Source organism: Scophthalmus maximus, chromosome 6, assembly GCF_022379125.1.
Source record: "Scophthalmus maximus strain ysfricsl-2021 chromosome 6, ASM2237912v1, whole genome shotgun sequence".
Lineage (NCBI taxonomy): Eukaryota > Metazoa > Chordata > Actinopteri > Pleuronectiformes > Scophthalmidae > Scophthalmus > Scophthalmus maximus.
In genome coordinates this window covers 13367682-13383723 of record NC_061520.1, presented here as the reverse complement: position 1 = coordinate 13383723, position 16042 = coordinate 13367682, and the positions used below count along the sequence as shown (strand labels likewise).

The window sequence follows — 16042 nt, the reverse complement described above, 5'->3', positions numbered from 1 at the left end:
TGGGAAGCAACAAATGGTTTCACTGTCATTATGGATGAGCTCCTGCTCTGTTTTTGCCTGTGGTGCCTAAAATAACATATTTTAAAAAAGGTTTACACTATTTTCATTAAGGTTGCTGTCATGAATTCACTGAAAATATGAAACCTTGAGCATGTTGCAACAGATCAGGCGTTTCATCTGTTAACAGCAATCAAAAATAAAATGCATGCCAGTGTTTAATGAGCTGTCAAAGGGGAAATCTGCAAAGGATTAGTGGGGGAAAAACAGCTTTTAATGAGTTTCTATTTTTGTGTGTCGCATTAAGGTGAACAGCACAGCCCGAACCACTGCACCCTGGCTTTTATGTGAGACAGACACTCGGTCACAGATCCATCGTTTCATTTCCATCATCATTCAACCAAAAGACCAGTGACCCCTCACCTGTGTAACCTGAACCAGCAACGCAATTATTATGGATTTCATGTGAGCAAAAGACGGATCTTCAAACTAAAAGCCAACAAAATGTTTTTTTTTTAATTGCATTCATTATATTTATTAGATTTTCGATAGTACTTCGATGCAGATTTCAAGACAGAATACAGATAAACGCCCCATACAACATGACTTAATAAAACCTGTGAAAAGGCTCACAGCATCTTGGGGTGTTAGCATGTGGTGCAGCACTGCAGTGGGCCTGCCAGTGCCCAGCGTGACCCACTTTCTCCAGTCTCGACACCTGCTCAACACCAGCGCATCTATGTGCACGGATGCTCTCTGGGAAAGCAGGAGTTCACTAATGAGGATGTGTCGACAAATAACGTCGGAGCTACTCATTCATTTTTTAGTCTTGGAGAAAGGTGGGTTTTTTTGTTCTTTTAAAACAATCTGTCTTCTGTGTGTATTATTTCATGGACGTTTTCTCTTCTTTGATCATGCTTAAACAATATTGTGAGGGAACGAGCTTCTGAGCAAAACAGAGCATCCAGCATCAATGTACTTTTAACCCCCTTGGATAAAAGGGTCACCAAATTATCAAAGGTTCGATCTCAGAGATCAATGATGTAGACATCGATTACGCTACCTTATCGCTTTTCATCTGTCTTAAGTGTCTTGATTTGCTTGTCATTCCCAATAACAGTGTTTGTACTAAGAATAATGGACAAGATAAGTGATACCAAGTCCAGTGCAGACAGAAGCTTATTTTAGGAGCTGACAGTGACCCAGACAGCACAAAACATGAGGGGAGAAACAGAGGGGAGGGAGAGCGGAGGATTGGGAGGGGTGGGAGAAATATAAATGAGACTGGAGTGAAGGAAAAGTACTGGGTGGATGTGGTGGTGCAGATGCAGAATGCACTAGTGCACGTGAGTGGAAGTGGGCGTGTTGGAGCACAAAAAAGAAAGGTGGTGGGGGGGGGGGGCAGCAGGGAGACAATGTGAAGTTGGAGGCGACTGAAGGTGAACAGCAGCGAGGAGCAGAAATGTGCTGTGCTGACGTCAGAGATACAACAAGAGCCAGAGAGGATACGTGAAGCACAGATGCCAAGGAGAAAGTCTTCACCATGAACTGTGCAGAAGGACTGTGACAGCGACGTGATACTGCTGGTGATACAAATGAAGAGCAATCAAGACAAACATATGGCAAAATATTTCACAGAGAAAAAGGGATTTTTTAATTCAAACCCGGCAGAAAACACTGTCCTTGAGCCTTCCTGGTGTTTACTGTAGCTTAGATCTCCGCTGCATAAATAACGCAGGCTAGCATCATGGCTCCATGGATGGCGATGTTGGTTGTTCAATCCGCCGCTTTTCCACCGAAAATAAAATATCACAACAATTTAGAATGACTTGGATTTCGGTGAAAATTTGTACAGACATTCATGGTCTCCAGAGGATGAACTGAGGGAAAAGGATAACTTTTCCTCCAAAGCCACCATGTGGTTGGCTTGTGTAGTTTTAAGTGAAATGTCTCAACTATTAGAATAGAAAGCTTGAAATTGAACTCATTTATTTATGTCCCCCTTCGGAATACATATAAACTTCGGCGATCCCTTAAATTCAACATGCCCAATACTTTATACGAGTTAATCATCAGCATGTTGTCATTGTCAGCACACGAGCATGCTGGAATCACAATTTGCATTAGCTCAAAGCACCATTGTGTCCACCAACAGCCTAACATGCAGCCTCCTGTGTGGGTGAAGGTGAAAAATAGGTTTAAAAATCTCAAATGAATCCTGGCATGAGTGAGAGAGCAGAGGGTAAATGAAGGCTGGACAGAGCTGCAGCTCTCCAAACTCAGATGGGACAGTTTGGTCATTTGCTAACCAGAGAGGGCAGCAGCCCTGCCGTCCCCACGGTCCCACAGGCCTGCAGGGCTGCAGGGGCTGCTGATGCAGGCTTAATAACCCCCCCCCCCCCAAAAATGGTGTGTGTGTTACTGAGTGACACCCTGCTGTCCACTTAGCAGATGCCCCGCAGCAGTCGAGGCTGTACTTTCCTTGCACAAGGGCACTTCAGTACCCGATTTGGAGGAAAGAGATGGTGTTTCTTCACATTGACTTCCCTCACAACATTGTACAGTAAGTCATAATTAAGGTTCTTTATTTGGGGAGAAACAGGTATCAGTATAGCACAACTACTGAAATGATTTATGATTTAGATTAGAGAAAGAATCATTTGTCTCCTACAGGATGCCATCGAAATTTGATTACACGGATACACTAATGAGGCAACATAACAGGAGAACTATTTATTGATCCCCCGTAGGGAACAGCAGCACAGAACAGTAGCAGCACGAGAGGGAAATGTTATGAGAAATAAAATGGGAATAGAAAACAGAATCTAAGGTCAATAAGATAATATAGAAATACTATATACAACAGGCTGAAAGACATCCTGCTGCATGTCACCTCAAACACAGGGTCATGCTTTGCAATTCAGAGTCAGTTCAAACTGTATTAATGCTTCGTTCCTAAACAGGATTTTGTCCCCACAGAGAGTTTAAAGCCACTCAATTCCACATGTTCATTCTCCTGTGCCATGCACTGCATCATCACTGAGACCAAACTCGAAGACGAAGAGGCAAGAAGAGGAAAAAAACCACATCTGATTAAAGCAGCAGCTCTGCAGGCAGACGTGGGAACAGGGGACGAAATAAATCCATGAGGTCAGGATGAAAAATTACCTGGTGATAATATCTTCCTCCACAATCTCGGTGGCATTAAAGAATATTCTGGCGAAGAGGTGCCTGATTCAGGGTGCCTTGTGTGTCTGTGTGTCTGCTGCAGTCGTGTCGCGTGTCCAATGTCTTCAATGGAGAAATGAGCACCCAGAGCAAGTCCAGTGATTTACAGCTTGATATGGAATGTAAAACTGTTAGTCACAGATTATAAGAGTAATCATTCTACAGCTTAAAAGGTCATGACTGGGTAAAAATAACACAGCACCTCTATTTGAAAAAATCTGAAATGTTCCTTCTCCCTTTCGCTGTATTCATCATTTATTATGAATGATTGTTCATTTATGCATAATGCGTATTATTCATTTATAATGTTGTGCTGCTGATGGGGCTGTCAAATCAGAGGACAACCTTCACATTGTCTCTGAGCCGATGAACACTAGTTCAAATATAATACACGTATACACGATGCATGAGTGACTGGAACTTTGGAAGAAACATTCAAACTCGGTCGGACTGTGGATTTTGTTACTCATCACTGGAGTCATGTTAGGAAGAGATGCCTTCAAACCCAATGAGGACAGAAGGGAAAATGAGCATCTGAAAACTGTCTCTAGAACAAAAGCCATCTTGAATGTTTGCCTGTCCTGCTCCAAAGGAGCTTGTTATATCTTCCCTCTCACTGACTCTTATCTGCCATCGGAACATGTCATCGGTCCCACCCCGGTGGACCGGCCGTGGAATGTCGTAAATGTTTCATCAATTGAAAAGCGCACGACGACAGCTGCGTCAGGCGGCCACTTCCTCGGGTAGGAGTGGATAACCTTGACAACTCCGCGCAGTTCTGCGCCTTTTATCTCTTTCTCTCCGTCCCTCCGTCTCCCTGTCCGCCCGCCGCCCCGCTGCTCACAAGGAGACGGTCGTCGACAGTAACGAGAAGCCCTTCGTGCGTCACGGTGCGCCCCGGACCCTCCACCCCGCGCGTCGACTGGAGGCAGGGCAGCATGTGATGCTCCGTCCTCCAGTGTCCTGCCAGCGAGGAGCAAGTGCAGCCCAGCGGATGTTTCCAGGACTCTCTCCTCATTTCCTCTGATTGAACCTTGGGTAGTGTCGATCGCCACTAAAGACTCAAGGTGAGATTTATTTCTTCTTCGTTCTTTTTCTAATTATCATCCCTCTGTGCACCTCTCTCTCTCTCTCTCTCTCTCTCTCTCTCTCTCTCTGTGTCATCAGGAGGATTCAAAAATATGTCTGTTGAGTTCACAGCTTTACAAAAAAAAAAAAAGTTTGAATAGCTCAGTGTCACATCAGCGATGGTTTCTTAGTCACGTGAAGTTGTGAACAGTAGTCGTATGAAATCGGTCGAAATGTGCCCTTGTTTACGCAGAGGTCAGGGAGTAGTTGTACTTGACCTTGATTGTGTGTAGTTAAAAAAAAAAAGGAAAAGGAAAAAGCTCAGCATCACTCGTGATGAGCAGTCGACTGGGAGATGGCAAGATCAGCATCAGCACCAGAGTCTCCTGATGTTCACGACGACTGAGAGCATCCCACAACCCGCAGCCGCTCTGCTGTGTTGTATGTTTTACACTTTATAGATTTATTTTTTTTAATGACAAAAATCGACCTTTCAAGTTCACATCTTGATGTTTGATCCATTCTGGGGGGGGAAACATGGGTTGTTTGCCAGTTGAATTAGTTCCAGCTGGCTTTTAAAAGGTGTCAGACTTACAAAACGTGATTTATTTAGTAAAACGAAGAAAAAAAAACCCCAGCTGATTAAGCACAGACTGTGGCTTGGACTTACAAAGCAGACTGGTAATCACTTGGACCAGCAATCGATTAATGAACAAGTGTGGAGATTTAAACAAGACGGATCACTGTGGCTGACACCTGCAGTTTTCATGTTGTGACATTGTATTACCGGAAGGTGTTTTGGAGCAAATACAACCCATAATACTGGACGTACTGTATAGACTTTATATAACAGGCTTCTTCCTGATATGTGATGTCTGTTGACCTCTTGCATGAGAGTTTAACTTGTACCTGTATGTTCGTGATTGTCAGAGGTGTGTGACACTGAAAACAGACGGTGAGAGCATGTGTTCATGGTGAGAAGTTGTGAAGGCTGAACTCGTGACCTTGTTGGTGCTGTGAGTTACCAATGTGAAATATCTCTTTCTGGAATAAAAGTACGCTTAGGTGGTTATAATATCGATCATTTAGAAATGTTGCCCATCATTTAATGTGTTGATTACACATTTTTGGCCACACAATCTTAAATATCAACATGAATAACCAAAGGGAATTGTAATTTAAGTGATAAGTGATGCAGCAGACATCACACAGTCTCTTACTGAATACAGTAAACAACTCCATGCTGCTCCTTCTACTGTGACCTTTGTTCAGAATGAGCATGAGGCCGCCATTTGTGGTGGTTTTACGGAGTTGATGTTCAGTGTGTGGTCGTGAAGACAACACTGTATATGTCAGTATTATCCCTTGTTCTGATGGAGGCAGGATCCCCGAATGGTTCCGATTATAAACAAAGGTCAGATAAGTTAGATGTAGACCTCGTTCCAAAAACAAACCCAAGCTAACATCTGCACATGGAGGCTTTTCCCCTGTCACGGGAAAACCGGCCTTTTCTGTGGTGTAAAAAATATGTGCATCTGAACTGTGTTGATTTTTTCTTTATTTCCAGCAGGATTATTATATAAATTAGTGGTTGGGTGAGCTGATGTTTTTTTTCATGTCTCCGAGTTGGCTGAATGATGCAGCCGCATGATTGATATTACATGTCTTGTGTAATGTAGCGTGGGACTGAATGACAAGACAGAAAGGCAGAGATGAGGGCTTTACAGTTAATGCACACAGGATTATGTAGACTTGTGAATGGCCGCGCATGGATTATCGCATCACCGGCTCATCTTGACATGCACAGAGCGGGGAAATCTGTTGTGCGGTGCAAAAAATAAAGGAACAATGGAGGCAGACGCACATCCTGGGAACAAATTTTGGTGTTTGTAGTTTTTCTTGTCACTGGCGGGAGCGCAGAGAGGGTTTGTGTGGAGTTTGTGGAGAATGTGCTGATAGTCACAGAGTTTGGTTGAGGCTGACGTAAGCAGCGGGTGCTGTGACGACGAAGGCTCGTGTGCATCACTGCCGTTGCATCACTCTCAAGGTGCAGCATCTTCATTCAGCTCCTGTCGTCTACAGTTTCCTCCTGTTTTCACGGGGCTTCGGTGATCAGTCACTACCAGCAGGGGAATCAACTCTTGTGAGAGTTGATAGACTTTGTGTTTTGCTTTTAAATAACACGGTTCAAATAACCTTCAAGCTTTGTAGTTATGCATTCAGTGCGTGGCAGATTCTCATAATGGAGAAACCATGCACTCAATAAGTAATGAGTCTACACAGGGGCTGGTGATGTGGATCAGCAGAACGCACATCCAAAGCATCATGTTCACTTCCTCCATTACGTTTGGGTTGAACCAACCACTCCCTGGGAGAGGGGGTGAGGGTGGATGTGGCTGCATGGCTTCAGAGGATTAGAGGATTTAAGGGGCAAAAGCTTCACTGAAGTTAAGCTGTGCAGAACAGGGAAATTAAATAGAACAATTTGCAGGATTGGGAATTTTTTTTAGAACCGCAAACATCATATGAGAGAGACATAAAAAAAAAACATGTTGGTGGCAGTCCCTGCTGAGTTGGTACTGAAAGAACCAGGTTAACTTAACTGACAGGTGTAAATGGTCTCCTGTCTTTATGTTGACACCACTCACGGTGTCTCATTAGGAGCCTAACCAAGCTCTAAATGGAGGAATAATTATGTCAACGAGAAACGAAATGAGCCTTGTCAAGGAGACTCACCTCAGATTTTTTTTTCATTTGAAAAGAAGTGTATTCATGGAATTTCTGTCTAGTAACAGAACATTATTACGATTTTTATCTTGATTATGTCCTGCAAATAATTTGGACCTTTCTGTTTTCTGATGCAGGACTGAGGCCTGGACGTGAAATCCAGCCGTCACCCCGACGTCTCTTCCTTGTAGCTCCATCCATCCATCCCATCTCTACTCTTTGAATCACTTCTTTCTGTCTCCCCAACAGTTTCTTTCCCGCTCTCTCTCTCTCTCTCTCTCTCTCCACCCCCACCCCCTTCCCCACCCTCGGCCTCCCTCATGCCTAAGAACAGCAAGGTGACGCAGCGCGAGCAGAGCCATGAGCACGTCACAGAGTCGGTGGCCGACCTGCTCGCACACGAGGAGACGCTTGACGACAAGGGCAGCTCCCTGAACGTGGGAGGGGCCGCCGAGAAGAAGGTCCCGCCGATAGAGCTGTCCGAGAACGACGGACGCCCCGCCTGGAACAGCAAGCTCCAGTACATCCTGGCCCAGGTGGGCTTCTCTGTGGGACTGGGCAACGTATGGCGCTTCCCGTACCTATGCCAAAAGAATGGAGGAGGTGGGTTGGAGGCGAATCTCACCATAAGCTGAGCTGCAGCGATGTTGCATATCATCATATAAATAGTACATAGCAGAATACACATTTAAACCTAAAACAGTATTTTTTTCTTATTTCAGTGTTAGACTTGCTATGGACCGTTAAAAAAAGCAATCTATCAAAATTGATGTTGCCGAACCAGAGATACAGTCCCACATTACCAACCAGAGAGAGATCAGAGTTATGCAGGATCCAGTCTCAAGCAGCGATGAGCAGCTGGCAGCAGACGTCTGCTAACCTCTCCTATTTTCAAACATGCATTCTTCCTACATTGACTCAAGTGGAATCAATTGAGGACATTGATCAGATTTGCTCTGGAGCCACGAAAGGCTTTATACTTCTTCCACATAGTCCTTCCCAACATCTTTGAATAGTCTTTACAGTGCAGACTTATGAAACAGATTTTTCTACGCCGTGAAAATAGACTTTTAAATTCGATGCATATGCAGAGATTCAAAGATGGGCACAGTTAGGTTAAAAAGGGCTTATAGAAACAGACACATACATGGATATAGTGCATGAATGTACTTTACTCACTGACCTACATCGAGGAACCTCAGGGTGTGTCAGTACAACATGACATGATTGCTGGGTGTGGTTTGAGAAAACAGATACTTATGTAGCCTGGGAGTTAAAAACACTGAACAGAAATTATAAGAATCCAGTTTCAGTCTCTAAAAGTAATTTTTTCTTATATTATACTTTGATTATTTCTACTTTTACTTAAAACAGTTTCACCCAAACGTAACCATATGTCCACTTGGATAATATTTACTAACAGTCTTGCCGCCATTTGCTGAAACTGTCAGTGGAATAATATTGGGATGGTATGATGAACCTCATGTCATTATTTCTCTAATGCACATTAATTATTCAAAACAAATCGTAATAAGAAAAAACATAAAAATTAGCAACTGAAGTTCCTATTTCACAAGATACAGTGTTCTACCATGATGTGACATTGACTTTAAACGTACCGTCCAGCCCGATTTAACATGAGGTCAGACTGATTTGCACGTATGTGAAGTCAACATCTGTTCGGTTGAACTTTAGTGGCTGTTTGATCCGAAACCCTGACCAACGCTGCTTCTGAGCTCAGTACAGAACAAACAAGAGAGCGGCTGCGCTGTGTAGAAAAGACACCAGACTAAATATAGCTGCACCATTGATTATTCCTGGCGGCAGGGCAGGCCGAGCCGAGCCGATACTATAGTGAGCAGAAAAGAGCTCGATAAAAAACTGAATGTAACCGTAAGCCGTGGAGTTTTTATTTTGGTTTGAGACGCGAGTAACCTGAGGCGAGCGCAGTGAAAACTCGTGTTGACCTTTGGTGGAGAACAGCTTGTCATCCTGGAGCGAAAGACGTGACACTGCCTCCGCTGGGCTAAGTGTTTTTAGCTTTACTGCCCATGTCTAATTAATATGCAGTATTTATTGCCTATAGGGAGGCGTTAGTGACAGAGGACTTACATCCACACCAGTCAGGTTATGTGGCCTGCATGGCGAGCAGCCATTTTTCACTGTGTAATTTGCCGTCTGGCAGCCAATTACAGACACATTAAAGGTCTGTGTGTTTGGGAGTTATCGCTGTGTGGGCTCCTCTCTCTATCACCCTCCCTCATCATGCCTCTCTCTTTTCTGTTCTATCAGCCTCCGTCACGTCTCCTCCTGTTTTCACATCTTTATGCCGGTGACTCTGTTGTATTTCAAATCGATCGCAGGCTCCAATTCAAAAAAAAAAAAAACTGTGATCGAGTAGATTTGCTCGGCCGAGGCCTAAAACAACTCATCACGTTTAACCTCACAATGTCGAGCCGTCGTGATTTATCCTTTCGACTCTTCTCCTCGCTCTGCCTCACCACTCCACCCACGATGGGATGTGTGTGCCCCTGAATGTAATTCCTACTTTTGATGTATTAATAGTTGTGCATGTTTGCCTGCTATAAGTCCTTATATCCCGGATGATGACTCACCCTCTGAGTTTATAAAAAAAAAGATAAACGAAAAGAAAAATAAACAGTTGCATCCTGATTATACCTCCCTGGATTAAGCTGCAAAAAGACACATTTGGACTTGTATGAAAATTAAAAATGTAATTCAAAGAATATTTGTCAGTGGAGCAGGGATCTTTACATTACTGAGGAGCTGTGTGGTGGTTGGGGCTGTTTGTGTAAATACTTACTAAATCGCGTCATCACATCTTGCCGGTTAGATTTATCTAAGACTGTTGCATCACCGCACAAGTATTTTAGGTATTAATACACAAAGCCGATGTTTTTCAGGTGCCTACCTTGTTCCCTACTTCATCCTCCTCCTCCTCATCGGAATCCCGCTCTTCTTCTTGGAGCTGGCGGTGGGTCAGAAAATCCGACGCGGGAGCATCGGCGTGTGGAACTACGTCTGTCCCCATCTGGGCGGAATAGGGATGTCAAGTCTGATGGTAAAGGAGGCAACAAGGCATTGGTTTTTTATTTAATTGTTTATCATCTGTCATCTCTGCCGCTGTAAGCCAAAGACATATTCTTGATAAAACAGCGCTGTAGCCGTTGAAGGCTTTGAAGGCAACTCAGAAAAGCAGTTTGACAACAGCATGTCTGTCTGTCTGCCATTGAGTGATATGTCTGTGGGTCACTTATGTATGTAGTGTTGTATGTACAGTAGAGTCTGAACAACCATGAAACTAATATGGCAAAAGACAGGATGAAGTTACATCCTGAGCGACCATGACAACCCTCACACCGTTGGAGAGTGAAACGTAGCCTTTTCTTTGGAGTTGCACAGCTCGGGCAGAAGCGGCTATAAATATCTCGTGGATGATCGGTGTTGAAAAGAGAGCACTTTAATTATTCATGCGTTCCTCGACCTTATTTAGCTCCCGAATGTCCTGGCTGGCAAGGCTGCTTAAGAAGGAGACTGACAGCAACATGACATGCGAAAAGCGTGCTGCCTTATTTGCATATTTCTTTCACTTGTTCAGATCTTACACTGCAACGAAGTGTTGGCAGGAAACCTGATGTTATATATCCGTAATTTATGATAGTATATGCTCTTCATGGCACAAAGCAGAGAGCGTAGGCTCCTGTAAAATCTCAGTTAAAAGAAATTACAAATTGCTAACCATATCTACTGTATATCTATCTATCTATCCATCCAGGTGTGTGGCTTTGTGGGGCTCTACTATAATGTGATCATTGGCTGGAGCATCTTCTACTTCTTCCAGTCGTTTCAGTATCCTCTGCCATGGAGCGACTGTCCAATCAGAAGGAACGGGACACTTGCCAGTGAGTGATATTAAATACTAACAACTAGGCACTATGTATTTTGGCTTTTTTCATTTTGACTCAATCTGTCAAGGTCCATTACAGGACATGAATGGATTTTATACAATATGAACAGTGCGTACACATTCAGAATTATGTTTTTTTTTTAAACATTTTCTCTTTGGTCATAGCAGTGTGCATATGGCTTAAATTTGAGAAAAAAAACTAAATTGATTTGTGTTGCAAATTAAAGTATTTTTAAAGTTGGTAAGACATTTTCTTTTTCAGCTGGCGTTTGTGTGTGTGTGTGTGTGTGTGTGTGTGTGTGTGTGTGTGTGTGTGTGCATAGATAAATCTGTGTTGTGGAGAATCTTACTCAACCACACACAGTATATATCATTTCTCCAAGCTAACCAGATAATATATTGCGTGTGCACTGAAGGAGATCTCAGGTGTTATGAATTGGAGGTTCATGCTTTGCATAGCAAGTACACAGATGACCTTGTTCGGCTCACTTACGTCTGAGAGGTGTAAACCAGCCGAGAATTGAGATATTGACCCTGAGCAAACAATCTCAATCTCATTACATTCTCCTTCTGCCCTCGTCGTCTTCTTCACATCCAAACAAACTCTGCTGCATCTCCACACCCACTCCTTCTTCTTCCTTCATATGCTCATCATCACCCAAAAACAAACCGCCATCTCTGCGTCTGTCTGCAAAACTCACAGTTGTGGAGCCGGAGTGCGAGAAAAGCTCCGCCACAACCTATTTCTGGTACCGTCAAACTCTGAACACGACCAGCACGATCGCAGAGAGCGGCGGCCTCAACATCAAAATGACCCTGTCTCTGCTGGTGGCCTGGATCATCGTCTGCCTCGCCGTCATCAGAGGAATCGCCTCTTCTGGGAAGGTAGTGGAAGGATGATATGATTTTTTTTTTAAAAGAGAGAATATGAAGGAGAGCACCGGTCTATCTTTTCTTAATCTGTTTTTTCTTCCATGATTTGCAGGTGATGTACTTCAGCTCTCTTTTCCCCTATGTGGTGCTCTTTTGTTTCCTGGTCAGGGGCTTAATGCTGAAGGGATCGGTGGATGGTATTGCTCACATGTTCACTCCCAAGGTGCGACCACTTTGATTTCCCATGCTTTCTCACGCTTAATATTTAGTCATATGTGGATAAAGTGTATGTGTATACGATATACCCAATACTAACACCTTGTATCTCACAGCTGGAGAAGATGTTGGAGCCCCAGGTGTGGAGGGAAGCAGCCACCCAGGTCTTCTTTGCCCTGGGTCTGGGCTTCGGAGGAGTCATAGCTTTCTCCAGTTACAATAAGATCGACAACAACTGTCATTTTGACGCCGTGCTCGTCTCTGTCATCAACTTCCTAACCTCCATTCTGGCCACGCTGGTGGTGTTCGCCGTGCTGGGCTTCAAGGCTAACATCATGAACGAGAAGTGTGTCGTAGAGTGAGTTCAACACCTGCAAAAGCTGTTTGTCATATTGCTGCTTATGTTCAAGCACAGTGAAAAAAGATGTCACCAAAGTTATGAGAAGAGAATATAAGAAACATGGCTGCGTGCACCAAATTTCGCAAGTCATACAACAGTCATCGAGACTTTCTGGACCACAGTGGTGGATTGACCAACCGAACAAATGACTGAAATTTTCCAGAATTAAAATAGGCTGTTTCATGTCATGTAGATGGTCTAAAACCTTGTCATATGATTGTCATAAGTACAGGAATAAAAACAGAGTCAGTTAAAGTATGAAAGTATTATTCGCACCATGTGTTGGATGTTAGTTTGACTCTACCCCTGAGTGAACCTGGGTCCTTAGATCTGAGGCCCTGGATGTACCAGTCATTTCTTTAATGGGTAAGCCCGAGTTAAAACAAAGCTGAGAGCAAATATCAGAAGAGAAAATGACGAGAAGAATGTAAAAGTCAATGATCTGATAGAAAGCAGTGCCCTACATTACACTGAATGTGTTGTGTAAACGACTACTACAAGCAATGAAATAAGTAAATAAGGTTCCTAGCTCCAACACAGGTCAAGCCTTTCATATCACAATATCCGTGGCTTCTCACATTTTCACTTTTGTCTTGTTTCAAGCAATGCAGAGAAGATCCTGGGATACTTCAAGTCAGAGGTCCTGAGTCACGATCTCAAACCTCCACATGTGAACTTCTCCCATCTCACCACTTCAGACTACGCTGAGATGTACGGGGTCATCAAGACGGTCAAAGAGGACAGCTTCGCCCAGCTGGGTCTGGCGCCATGTCTCCTTGAGGACGAGCTCAACAAGGTCTTAGGCAGCGTTTTTCTGCAGAATTATCCACAGAGCATTTTTCTGCATCTGACCTTTGTCTCTTGCGACCGTCTCTCTTCAGGCTGTCCAGGGCACCGGCTTGGCTTTCATCGCCTTCACAGAAGCCATGACCCATTTCCCAGCATCGCCGTTCTGGTCGGTCATGTTCTTCTTCATGCTCATTAACCTCGGACTGGGAAGCATGATCGGCACCATGACCGGCATCACCACACCCGTCCTCGATGCCTACAAAGTCCAGAAAGAGCTTTTCACAGGTGAATGGCAGGAACGGGAACCAAAACAACCCATTTTGAATATAAAATATTTTCCTATCGAATACCAAAAATGTTTCTTCCTCTGTCTTTGTTCCAGTGTGTTGCTGCGTTGTGGCCTTCCTGTGTGGCCTGTTGTTCGTTCAGCGCTCAGGGAATTACTTTGTGACCATGTTCGATGATTATTCTGCTGGTCTGCCGCTCACTGTCGTGGTCATCCTGGAAAATGTGTCTGTCGCTTGGATCTATGGCACTAAAAGGTACATTGACCTGTAGGTCAGCTGCCTGTGTGTGCATGTCTTTGGACCTGTGAAGTTAAAACATTCATCTGAAAAGAGCGTCACATCGGTATTGAATGTATAAGGGACAAGGTCTTTACTGCAGTTTTTTTCCCTCTCGTGTCTCAGGTTCATGCAGGATCTGGAAGACATGTTGGGTTTCCGACCGTGCATAATCTATTTCTACTTGTGGAAGTACGTCTCCCCTTTCTGTCTGATCATTCTCATCTCAACCACGGTCATAGAGATGGCCATCAGCCCACCAGGATACAACGCCTGGGTCCAAGAGCTGGTCAGTCAAACACAGTGTGTTTGTGTGTCTTGTCAGCAGTACCTTTACTGAAGTAAAAGTAGCGGGACCACAATGTCAAAATATAAGTCCCGCATTCAAAACATTACTCAAATAAAAGTACAGAAGTATTATCCAGTTGTATTACAGTGTCAAGGTCGAAGAAAATTTTTAATGCTGTAGCTGGTTGAAAACCAGCAACCTTCACATACTTTATGTCCTGTTTGGTGGTCAATTTGATCAACTGGTTGTATGTTTGCATGTAAAATCTTAATCCACAAAGTAAATATAGCTGATAAATATAGTGATAAGGTGCATATGGTGGGGAAAAAGAAGAAGAACTAGAGCAAAGTACAATAAAGTATTCAAAATGTTAATTAAGTAGAGATGATTGAAGATCATTTTGTGATCTGGGGATATTTATACATATATTAATATCCCCATTCAACAAAATTATGTCACAAGGATTTTTAGAAAAGGCTCATAAGACAAACACTTCTCCAAATTCTCCTAAATGATTCTGATTTATGTTTGTGTTTGAATCCTTTTATGTTGGTTAGAATAAAAAAAAAAACAGGGTAGAATTTCTGCACAACCCCACAGTGGTAAAGATTTCAGCTTCTGTGCTCTTTTCCAGCTAGAGAGGATTTTTCAACGTTTCTTCCTATTTCTTTACAAGTTCCTCATTCTCGGTGGAAACTCTTTTGTATGTTTGCAGGCTCAGGAACGCTTCCAGAGCTACCCTCCCTGGGCACTTGCCATGTGTTTTTCTCTCATCGCGGTGGCCATGCTCCCTCTCCCTGTCGTCTTCATCGCCCGGCGGTTCAACCTGATGTCGGACGGCTCCAACAAGTTGTCCGTCTCTTACCGTAAAACCATGATGAAGGACATTTCCAACCTGGAGGAGGATGAGGGCAGATTCATCCTCGGCACCAAGCCCGGCGAGGTGCCGTCATCAGTTTCCGCACGTAAAGCGTACCTCACTCCTGGAGGGAACAAACCCCTGGACCAGAACTCCCTGTCTCCAAACAGCTGCTATGGTACAAGCTACCAAAACGCTGCCATCAGTCCCACCACGCCAACAACACCAACCACACCTGTCACACCGGAGTCTGACTCTTGACTGCTGTCCGAACAACCCTCTGACATCCAGTCCCGTAGCACAGTTTACCTTTCACACGTAAAGTCTCCACCGGGCATCACTGCAGCACCGACAGTCCCCTCCGCTGCCCTGCTAACGCCAAACAACTGTATGTAGCCGCCTAATTTATCTCAGCACGCACGTCCCAGTATTAGAACCAAATGCCTCTATGTTTCCCAGCATCGGAACAAGACGTCAGTGTGGACATAGATGTCAAAAGCAGGAGACAACGAGAAAAACATAGTGTTTATGTGCTTAAGGTGAGGGTCTGTGATCTGCTTTTCTTTGCCCCCCCCCCCCAACCCCCTACACACCCCCCCCCCCCCACACACACACACCAACAGTATAAAGCACATCCCTCTCTGAACAGTGCAGGGGATCTGAGAGATCGAATGTAGTGGAGGGGTCATGAGTGAACAGGTTTTCACTCGGAGCCCGAAATGAATGTGACTTTGATTTATTTCACGGAGTGAGGCCTGCCACTGATGCCCTTTGTAGAGCTACTATGCATCAAAGCCATACAGATTAACAAACTTATCTTCTATTAGAAAATATGCAGTGATTTTAAGTATGTGCATATAGTATGTCTACATTTAGCACCGCTGTTCTTCTGGAATACGAAACACTTCTCGTCATGTTGATTTGTCTTCACAGGACACAGTGTGTCACCATTCAGACCCGGAATCCATCTCCTGCTCTGGTTAATGTTGTTAGCCAGTATTGTTCTTGTTCATTCTGTAAACTGCAGTGTACAGTATAGAAATATAATATAGGATAATATAGTCTTTATTATCTGGAGGAGATTTAAAAAGCACTGTCTGTCTCC

The 16042-nt window shown here is 43.9% G+C and overlaps 1 protein-coding gene across 1 annotated transcript; it reads left to right on the top strand.

Annotated features, from left to right (window-relative positions):
* The first annotated feature begins 3925 nt into the window (after nucleotides 1-3925).
* Nucleotides 3926-15498, top strand: LOC118309484 (sodium-dependent neutral amino acid transporter SLC6A17-like). The gene is made up of 12 exons (XM_035631658.2): nucleotides 3926-4292; nucleotides 7158-7623; nucleotides 9945-10102; nucleotides 10817-10943; nucleotides 11652-11833; nucleotides 11934-12044; nucleotides 12154-12395; nucleotides 13041-13233; nucleotides 13319-13511; nucleotides 13609-13768; nucleotides 13916-14078; nucleotides 14794-15498. Exons 2-12 carry the CDS (start codon nucleotides 7341-7343, stop codon nucleotides 15196-15198), a joined length of 2217 nt encoding a protein of 738 aa, XP_035487551.2. The 5' UTR covers nucleotides 3926-4292; nucleotides 7158-7340; the 3' UTR covers nucleotides 15199-15498.
* Nucleotides 15499-16042: the final 544 nt, after the last annotated feature.

Excerpts from the sequence above, each read along its gene's own strand:
- LOC118309484 (XM_035631658.2), top strand. The coding sequence starts at position 7,341 with ATGCCTAAGAACAGCAAGGTGACGCAGCGCGAGCAGAGCCATGAGCAC. Across the intron at positions 10,103-10,816 it reads TAGGGATGTCAAGTCTGATG|GTGTGTGGCTTTGTGGGGCT; the intron begins GTAAAGGAGGCA and ends CTATCCATCCAG. Across the intron at positions 14,079-14,793 it reads ACGCCTGGGTCCAAGAGCTG|GCTCAGGAACGCTTCCAGAG; the intron begins GTCAGTCAAACA and ends GTATGTTTGCAG.